General features: G+C 39.8%; 1 protein-coding gene across 4 annotated transcripts; it reads right to left on the minus strand.

The window, feature by feature from the left end:
* Nucleotides 1-196: 196 nt before the first annotated feature.
* slc35a5 (solute carrier family 35 member A5) lies at nt 197-10,314 on the minus strand. Of its 4 annotated transcripts, none has more exons than XM_004572972.5 (10): nt 10,228-10,314; nt 8,303-8,459; nt 8,073-8,171; nt 6,621-6,754; nt 6,333-6,400; nt 5,803-5,991; nt 4,910-5,104; nt 4,690-4,817; nt 2,136-2,404; nt 197-1,519 (listed from the first exon to the last, which is right to left on the minus strand). In XM_004572972.5, exons 2-10 carry the CDS (start codon nt 8,427-8,429, stop codon nt 1,451-1,453), a joined length of 1,278 nt encoding a protein of 425 aa, XP_004573029.1. In that variant the 5' UTR covers nt 8,430-8,459; nt 10,228-10,314; the 3' UTR covers nt 197-1,450. The 4 variants fall into 4 exon arrangements, with proteins under 4 accessions (XP_004573029.1, XP_023009582.1, XP_004573028.1 ...); XM_023153814.3 differs by having other exon boundaries at nt 8,303-8,462; nt 10,232-10,308; XM_004572971.5 differs by having other exon boundaries at nt 10,232-10,307.
* Nucleotides 10,315-10,785: the final 471 nt, after the last annotated feature.

Below are 10,785 nucleotides of genomic sequence, written 5' to 3' on the forward strand. Positions count from 1 at the left end.
TAGTGGGTGTGGAACACTGTTATTCAGCAGGTGGGTAAAATATCTAAGAGGAACTGATATTGAGCTAAAACAGCTATCAAGTATGTGCAAAGTAATAGAATAAAAACATGGAGTTAGAGCAGCTAGTACCCTTTAGGTCTTCCTCCAGAAAACCTCAGTATTTAAATAAATGCACATAAATTTATGACAAGACATCAGCGATTGTATTAAATTGCATTACTTGCACAGAAGTAAAACAACTTGCCATTTATTTTACAAGAAAATGCATTCACACGTGAGGATTTTAATGGCACAAACAACAATCTTTAGACAATGTTATTTTACAGTTTAACAAGAAAATATTCAAGCCCCAAGTAAGAGAAGCAGGGAGTTTGTGGTGCTGACAGAAAGTCAGGCATTAGTGGCAATTATATCAATACCACTTATTCTGGCTCAGAAAATAAACACCAATAGTCCAATGAAAATAATAGTCCAGGTGCCAGATGTATAAAACATTCATTTATATTTTTTGTTTCCACCTAATGTCGGGTGTACTAAATTTTAGCAAGCCTCCTATTGTTTTGGGGGAAATTTGAGGTCCTATAAAAAGCTGCAGCTCTGCTTTCCTTTTTTCAACAATGAAAAACAACTTTTTTTTTGCCTCTCGTAGTAATGTGAGTGGTATTTTCTTTCTTTCCCCTTTTACTTTGGACTTAATAGTTGCCTCTGTTCCTTTTTTCCTTTTGGTTGAGTTTCTTCTTTTGTGATTCCAGAATTGAGATCACCAAATAAAAGACAATTTCTTTTATCCACCTTGATGAAAACTCTGCGTCTTCTTTGTGGTTCTATTCATCACCATGTGAAATTATTTGAGCTGCAAATGTCCAGACAGTTAAAGGAGCTCCTACATCCATTCATGACTGCAGAACGGAGTGGAAACAAGGCTGATGGACAAGAGTGGAGTTTCATGAAGGCTGAGATTTGGGGGGGGGTGCGTTGGACATCTATTATCAAAACAATCTTGAAACTGCAGTTTCTGGTCCTTAGACGTCCAGCACCAGCAAGCAGTCAGATGGCAGCATGTACAACAGGAATCATGTAAAGAAATACACTGTCCATAAAAGAAATCCATAATGAATCCAAAAGTATCACTTATCACTTATTTTCCAACAAACAGCGTTGCTGGTACTTTCCCCCATATGAATGACAGCAGTCATCCACAGACAGGCACGTTTCCAAAATATACAGATTTTGCTAATTCTGTTATTAAACACCTTGTTTGTTTTTAATTCTAGGAGTCTATCATATAATCTAGCAACAGTATCTTTCACCGTTTACCTGCTTATCACTGTTCAAATAAATGCTTTCACAGACAATCTGTGACCATGTTCCATCCAGTCAATTGTGCAGTTCGACACCAGCAGCAGGAAAGATGCAGAGTATCCTCTGGATACTACTAGCGCTATCATTACTACAAGGACTCTTCATCAGATTCACTGTCTGCATTTGCCTTTGTCAGGAGCTCGAGCTCCTCACCGTCCTGCAACACAAAAAAGAGACAAGGCATCAGAATGAATGCACAAGTGGTCAAATCCAGTGGACAAATCTGCAGACAATGAGGCACTGTGCACATCTTTTTTCTGTCTTCAGAAAGTGGAGGGCAGTATTTGCTCCCCGAAAAACACCAGGGAAGTACCGTGCATTTTAAAGCCATGGCTGCCAATGGAGAGGGTATTTTTGTTAGTGCTCTAGCAAAGAAACAAACACCTGAAACCTGGCATTTCACATGAATTACAGGGTTTCTTCCTGGGGACGCTGGGGATGAAAAGAATTCCAGGATAGTATCCCCACAGACTACTGTATTGTTAAATAGCTTCTTCCATCAAAAAACACTTGACTACTAAAGGAATTATATGAAGCAAGGCTCCAGCATGAGCCTGAATGCTATTTTCATAGCTGGGAATCAGGTTTCCTCCTGCACTCAAGAAATGACATTACAGAGAAACAAGAGCCAAGTTTCCTGCAGAGCACTTGGTATGTGGGCGGGAGTAGAGGAAGTGGATATACATCGGGGTTAGGTGAGCGAAGTTGTGTGAGGAAAAGGAGTGTGTGGGCTTGTGTGCGTGACTACTGAGGATATGTGGTTTGTCTCCTACCCCTCTTGACCTCTCAAACACCTCCCCGTTGATGACCCGTAGTTTCTCTCGCTGCAGGCTATATTCCAGGTCCTTGTGCCAGCTGGCATTGTAGATAAAGATGGCCAGCAGGACAGTGGGTGCCTGGAAGAAGAAGTCCAGCGAAGGGTGGAAGTCAAAGAGGAAGAGGGAGAGGCCTGTGACCAGAACAGTAGTGATCTGGCCAGTCAGCACATGGAACATGTTGTCTCTGAATTTTAAGATGAAGGCCACGGATAAGCCCAGGGCAGCTAGGGAGAACACAGAAGATTATGAGTTCTTCAAATGCATACTAGAGATAGATAAATGAACTAGTCCAGTTAATAACAAATTACATCCAGCAGCTGGATTAGTGTAGCTTAGCACTGATGCCAGAAGCAGGACCAAATACCCACCAGGTTCTGTTCAGAGGCATAAAACAACTCAAGTACCAGCAGCTTACAAGATCACAAGTTAAGATGATTTTGTCTGTAGACGACAGAAATTGTACAAAGTAGTGGTTTTGCATGCTACAGTCTTTTGGAGCTCCCACTCCGACCCCTCCTCTATTTACGCCAGCTTTCATCTGATTGGCTGCCCCTACATCTGAGCTTCTACAAACAGAACCAGGTGCTGCACCACTTCCTCTGCTTATCAATTTGACAGACTTCCTTCAACCCAGCCATCCCTTCCAGCTCATCCTGGAGGACACAGTATTCCCCAAGCCCGCTGAGACCTCCTCCCAGTAGGACATGGCCAAAAACACCTCACCTACCTAGGAGTCCAGGAGGAATCCTGGTTAGATGCCCCGAGTACCTCAACTGTCTTCTTTTGATGAACATATTTTCTCTTCCTCAAGCAACTTCTATAATCCACATGGACATGTTTGCATATAATTCAAAGCAGCAAACTAATTAAATTAAATTAGAGTGGACATCTCCAGCAACAGAAATGACAGTAGGAGATCTCAGTTCAATAAACATCACACTTATGCCTGCTTGATATTCATCTTCCAGTCATATGCTGTATAAAACAGTATTCAAATGTCCCTCTGATGTGAGAATGATGCACTACATCTGAGCAGACAAGTATCACATGTGGAGTTCCCCAAGGTTCCATCTTGGGACCCCTTCTGTTTAACATCTACATGCTCCCACTGGCACAGATTATAAACAACAACAAAATAAACTATCACAGCTATGCAGATGACACACAAATATATATCACAATGTCACCAGGAGACCGAGGCCCTGTACAGGCTCTTGGTAAATGCATTGAGGAAATCAATGACTGGTTGTGCCACAATTTTCTCCAGCTAAACAAAAACAAAACTGAGGTAATAGTCTTTGGCGCCAAAGAAAAACGATTACAGGTCACCAGAGAACTTCAATCTATACATCTAAAAACCACAAACCAGGCGAGAAATTTGGGTGTAGTGATGGATGCAGACCTAAACTTAGAAAAACACATTAAGACAATAACAAAGTCAGCTTACTATCACCTCAAGAATATATCAAGGATAAAAGATCTGATGTCTCAACAGGACCTGGAAAAACTAGTCCATGCATTCATCTTTAGTAGGCTTGATTACTGTAACAGCATCTTTACAGGTCTACCTAAAAAATCAGTCAGACAACTACAGCTCATTCAGAACTCTGCTGCTCGAGTCCTCACTAAGACCAAAAAAGTGGACCACATCAGTCCAGCTCTGAGGTCCTTACACTGGCTGCCTGTCCGTCAGAGGATAGACTTTAAAGTTCTGATGCTGGCCTATAAAGCTCTGAATGGTTTAGGACCAAAATACATCAATGACCTCCTGACCCAGTATGAACCATCCAGATCCCTCAGGTCATCTGGATCCGGTCTTTTATCAGTTCCCAGAGTCAGAACCAGACACGGAGAAGCTGCATTCAGCTTTTATGCTCCTTATATCTGGAACAAACTCCCAGAAAGCCTCAGATCAGCTGAAACACTCAGTTTATTTAAATCCAGGTTGAAGACTCACCTGTTCTCAGCTGCATTTGAATAAAGCACCAAATCCACACTTTAAGCTTAAATTTCAAAACTTACATTTAACTACTGATTTTATCTACTGTTCTGATTTTATCTGTTTTGATTTTATATACTGTTTTGTTTGTTTGTTTGTTTGTTTGTTTGTTTGTTTGTTAATTAGTTAGTTAGTTTATTTGCTTGTTTTAATCAATTTTAAATCATGCTTTTTATTTGTTCCTGTTTCTAATGTCTCTGTAAAGCACTTTGAATCACCTTGTTGTTGAATTGTGCTATACAAATAAACTTGCCTTGCCTTGCCTTACAGTGCTGACTGAAGTTATCAATCTTGTGATAGGCAGAAACACCAAAAGTTAAAAATGTTAAATGTAATTTTGTGGTCCCAATGACTGCATGATGTCCAAAAGTAGAATAAATGTTGAAGCTGTTTTGGTCCACTTTTGTTTAACACTGACATTTTGGAAGAAACTGACAAATCTGACTAATGGGGAAAGAAAAAATACAAATTTGTGATGACAGTGCGAGTCATTAATCCACCATTACTCACCAGTGACCAGCACCAAGCCCAGGGAATAAATGTTATGTCCATGTAGGAGGCCACAGTGCATGGTGAGACCTCGTGCCTCGCTGTTGAGCCCAAGAGTCAGACCATTAAACACCACACCAAAGGCATACCTAAAAAACACGCAGTAAAAACGACTGATGTTAGCACCAAAGTCATCCACGTGTCCTCTGCTTTCCCATTTTCTTCACAAGCAGCTTCTCACAGTTTACTGTTCTGTATGAAGATGCTTTCAGTGAGCTGCTCTCCTTCTTTGAGAATCTTCTCATTGTATATGTTGGCCATGGCAGAGATGAAGCACTGGAGGATGAGCAGGATGTGACCCACACCCAGAGATTGAAGCTTCGATACTACTTTGTCCCTCCAGGCCTGGCCGGGCAGGGTTGATGCCCATGATATACTGGCAGTGTAAAGGAACAAAGATGTGAAAAAGCGTATTTAATGTAACGTGTACATTACAGTATTTCACTGTAGATTAATAAATAATACAAAAATGTTATCAAGTTGCAAAAGAAGTGCTCAGAATTTCCCAAAGCTCTCTGCGCCATTTTACTTACAGAATACTTTCTCGATGCAGCAGTCAAAAACACCATCATTTAAATCTAATATTACAAATATGACAGATATGTGTCATTTATTAGATTACCAAACCTTTTCTTCTCCCTTTGCATAAAAGACCTGCTAAAATAGTTGGAACTGATACATATAATCTTTCCATCTCTCCCTACAGCTGTGGGCAGTTTAATATTCAGCTTCCCAGCATGAGCTGCAAAATCAACTACATTTGAGGGGACTGATCTCACTAAATGAATTCAAGGTGATTAGAAATTATTTGAATACAGTGATAAATGTTTTGCAGCCTCACTACATTTGACCTGCCATGATGTTTTCATAGTTTTGAAATGTTTTACTTAAGTTTCTACACTTTATTCTTTATCTCATGTGTATAAATATGCTCACTGGGTGTGTATTGTTCTATTTCGTGCTGCTGCTCATCTTGTTCTGGAAAATTGTTCTGCTGCAAAAATATTTTAAAGCTCCGAAGACCTACTTCCTAGTTAAGTAAAGGTTAAATAATCCTGCATGCTTCACTTTTACCTGCTGTTCTTCATCTCCTCCAGAAGCTGGGTGTAGAGTAGGCAAGAGTTGGAGGGGCTAGAAAGTGGGTTTGAGTGAAGACTGGGAACAGCTATTGAGTTTTGCTTGCCTCCTGATCCTGTTGTCAAGGAAACGATGGACAGGAAGAGAATAACCAACGCTGCCCACTGAACCCAAGACAGGCGCCTCCTGTAGGAAAAGGCCAAGTAAAAAACAAAAAACAAATGACGCTTAATCTATTAGCTTATGATATACAGTAATAAAAATAACAGCCTGAAGATCAAATTACCTGTGAGTGCTTTAGTGCACTGGGACAAGCAAAACACATTCAGTAACAGTGTTCCATGGTATAGGAGACCATTCTCACTCACATGCACACTTTGGTCCGCTTACAATTGGAAAACATGAAAAAAATGTCTTTTTTCCTCAAGAGACCAACCAAATAAAATCTTAAAATATCACCTCTCATTCCACAATCAAACACACACAACATGTTTCTGAAGAACAGTTGAGTTAAAAGTGAAACTTACTTCAAAACTATTCTAAAGAGCACAGCTGTGGTCAGGATGACAAAGTTGGAGAACAACACTGCCATAGCCTGGGAACAAAAAGAACAGCAGCAGCTCAGCACATTTAAAGCATCAAATGTGCAGGACATTTTGTTAATGCCAGTCTGATATGAAAAGCTCAAATCTACAAACTGGAAAATGAGATTTGGATGTTAACAAAGGGTTAAAAAAATTTGCAGTCCAGGCAACCACATTTCCCTCTAGCAGCTATCATTTAGCAAACATCTTAAATATCTTATCTGTACTGACGGGCTGCAGGTAGCTCATAACATAGAAGATGATGAGGTTGTCAAGAAAGTAAAGGAAAGCAGGGACGGCCCACTTCAGGGAGCTGAGGAAGGAAGAGCTGGAGGCACAACCCAAATCTCTGCATGATCGGCCCTCTGTAGTAACAGAAAGAAAGAGTCAACGAACATCCTTCACTCATGGAACACAGAATGAGGTCAGATGAACTTATGAACACAAATATTAGTTGTAAGACTTGTCGTGGTTTTTGTCATATTCGAGACATGATAAATACCAATACCCAGATTATTGATCCCTTCTATTTTGTAATGGTTAATTCAACATTCCTGTTGCCACTGACCTTTAATTGGAGGGTTGACCTTATTTTGACTGGCCATCATTCACTAACCTGTCTCCTATAGACTTTATTAGTTTAGATTTTTAGTGCCTTCTACGATCCAAGCTAGCAGATGTATTGAAATCTAAAAATAATTTCAACAGGCAGTCACACCTATGTATGATAAACTAATAGGTACAATCCCAAAATTCTGGAGACACAGGACTTTATAATAAATAACACATAATTAATAATTCATTAATAATGGTCCTCTACAGGAAATTGGGCCAGTCTGACAGAAAGATTCTCTCTTTGTAAGTTTGAGATGAAAATTTACACAAATGAAACCACAAAAATGGGGCTTTTAACCTTAAAAACAGATCAGTCATATTTAACTGCTATGTTTTCTTTATTTTCATAGGCAAACTTGTAATCACACTTCCAACATTATCTTAGTTTCTTTTTAACTTCTTCCACATTCAAGCAGTTTGCCCAGATATCTGAAACTGAGGGTGTTTTCACATCTATAGTTCATTTACTCTGGTCCTAGCCACTTGATGAGTTTGTAAACTTTTAGCTTTTCGCTGTGATTGGGTTTGTTTCCACACAGAGAAGAAATCAAGTGAACTCCACACAAACCAAACTGCGTCACTACAAACAATGTGACAATGTTCAGTTTGCTCAGCAGCCAGATTTGTCGGGCTGGGAGCAACAAAAGTAAACGCAGGAAGAAGGTGCTGAACACAGAGAATTTACATTTATTTCATGGTTAGCTGCTAGCTCGTACAGACCTTTGCACATCTATAGTACCTTTCGATGCTGAGATTACAAAGCATACATTGCTATGGGGGTTTTTTTATAGCTCAAACTACACCTTCACACCATAAACGAACCGCTCTGGAGTCAATTTGGAACTGTACTGAGACCACTTCCTCCAAAGGGTCTCGGTGCTGTTCTTTTCATCCGCTCCTGAGTGCAGTCACACCTGCACGAACGAACTACACCAAGGAGGGAAAACGAACTAGAGTTTGATTTAAACAGACAAAACACCGCAGGTGAGAAAACACTTTGAGATGTGATATGAAACCAGAACATAAGCTGATCCCAACTAGGACACACACGCAGGCATCAAAGTTTACCTCGGACTATGACCCTGACTGACATGACCAGACAGAAGAGCAGTTTAAGAGCCTCGGCAAGCAGATTTACAGATGCTGGGAGGAAGTCATACTTGTTTTCTGCAAAAAGAACAAAATGTGAAGACACGTGCTGAGCAAGCTACCAACACATTAACACTGTTTTTTAAATCTTTTTATCCAGCTGTGGAAAAAAAAAAGTTGTGTGCATGTGTTTACTGTCAGGTAATCACCGGCATTGGCAGACATTTTCAGAAGTAGGATGCGGCTGGTCCCCAGTGTTACAAAGCCTAGCCCGAGAGCAAGAGTGTAGGCTGATGAGCGGGAGCACAGCCTGGGGCACAAGGGGCAGCATGCCATGGCTGCGACTGGAAATGGATCCAGCCAAACCTGCTGGAATACATACAACGATGCACGCACACATGTTTATCAGACTTCCCCTTTACATTATGATTATTATACTGCCAAAGAATTTTTTAAAACTTCAATATTCAGTAAGATGACCTTTATATTCCAAGAAATCTATGTATCAGGCAAGCTTTCAGGTCAATTCTTTAAGTAATCCAAGAGATTTATGTGGATGTTGGCTGTTTTTGTTTATTCTCTGTCAAACTATGACTCAATAAGCACTGTTGCAACAGGGCTCACAGGGATTTTCAGTCTGGTTATTGTGTCATTTGGCATACCATAACATTTTCTTCCAATTTCCCTTCCTTAAGAGTAATTTTTTGACAGCCACCCTCACACTGACACCATTTCTGATGCGGCTTCAGTAAGCAGTATATGGATCAACTGCAAGCCCAGATGCATCTCTCAGGTCCTGTGTCAGGTCTTTGCTGCATTTTTTCCCCCCCTTATTCTAAAGAACGTGACTTTGAGATACTGTTAATCAGCTGTGGGCAGGTTTTTAAGCCTGCCACTTCTTCTTTTGTCCTCCACTTGTCTACCTTCCTTTTGCTTTTAAAGACACGCTGCACACCACGCTGAGATATGCCAAGTTTTCAGCTAACACTTCTTTGGTGCAAAAAATAAAATTTTGTCCCTGTCAAACAGCATTATCCTGGGCATTTGTTGTATATTCAAATAAGTAAATGGGCACAAATTCTGTGTTTTTGTGAGAGGCAGCAAGTAATAAAGTGGCTAGAAATATATTTTAAAATTGGCTCTTTGCTCAGTTGTTTGTTATGTGCAGACACAACACTGAGTTGGGCTCTCCTATTCTTGAATAATTCACAGGTCAGTGTTAAGTGGCTTATCAAACAAACAAAAATAAATAAATAAAAGTTCCTCTGAAAATAATCAGGTACAATGACTGGACTGAAAATTTGTTTTTCTTTTTAAAAAAAAAAAAAAAAAAAAAAAAAAAAAAAAAAAAAAAAAGCCGCCAATAGCCACAAATGAGGCTAGCTTCAATATTTTAGCACAGTACTGTATATCCACAATTTCACCAAGACAAAAAAACACTCCCTGCTTAACAACAAGTATTGGTGCTGGGGGGGTTTCTGTTCACTAATTTAACAAATAATAATAATAATGATTACACTAGATAGCTATAATAACTACTGAATGATGTTTTAAAAGTACTCTTGCTTTAATTTAAGCTTATTTGATACAGTGCTTCCTCTCCTTTACCTACTCACAAGAGAAAATACGTGTTTTGTACTCTTGCAATCTAAGGCGTTTGGGGAAAAACGCGACTTACATTACCATGATCTTGGCGTCTGAGAACCTACACAGACCTAAATACACAGAATTTAAACACCGACACTTTGCTAAAATACGTAGTTATATTTCACTTTTACAAAGACTTAGTGACTTAAGAACTAACAAAACAAACTTACGGCAAATTAGTCGACAGTTTTTAAATCAACTTCCAGCTTTTGAGATAATTTAAACTCCATTGCCATGTCCAATAATACTCATAAAACTTATAAAAATCACCCGAAAATTGGCAGGACGGTAAGTTAGACTGTTCAAACACACAAAATTCAACACACAGCTCTATTAGCACAGAGGTGGCCTTGCATCACTAGCCTTTAAATCGTCACCTTTGTGCCAATAAACGCCGATAAAACACGCTTGTTCTTTTAAATATTCGGAAATTATTTTTTGAGGCTACTGTCCATAACATGAGAAAACAGGGCAGTGTTATAAATACCTGCCTGTTAGTCTTCTTTAGTACGAAACATAACCGAGGGATTGCATTTCGCCAACACTACCGCTTCCTGGTTGATCTGCGCATGCGTTAAAACACAGGTTACGACGTCATCCCGTTTTGGGCTTTGGAGTTGACGTCACGCCGCATTGCATTGTGGGATCGCGGCGCCATGACAGAAGGCCACAAATCAAAACAAACACACTACTGTGTTGGAAGCAGGACTATCAGAACCATGCTTAACCTCCTAGGACCTGCCGTCCACATATGTGGACATCACATTTGGGTTATTTAGACAAAAATACTCAATTTTGCTCTACATGGGCCTGATATCCACTTACGAGAACATTATACTGCTACCGTTCTATCATAATCTTAAATGAATATCCTCATTTGTGGCTCTCGTTTTTCTTAAAAACAAAAGTAAGTTAAAAAAAATCTGGTAATTCTTTGTTTTTACATTCATCGGGCCCCAATATGCCCAAATATCAAAGAGAAATTAAAATCAGCGCAAAAGACAAAGGGCTGTATCGCGACCGATTGCGCCCAGACGCCAAGACC

This window comes from Maylandia zebra, linkage group LG16 (genome assembly GCF_041146795.1).
Source record: "Maylandia zebra isolate NMK-2024a linkage group LG16, Mzebra_GT3a, whole genome shotgun sequence".
Taxonomy (NCBI): domain Eukaryota; kingdom Metazoa; phylum Chordata; class Actinopteri; order Cichliformes; family Cichlidae; genus Maylandia; species Maylandia zebra.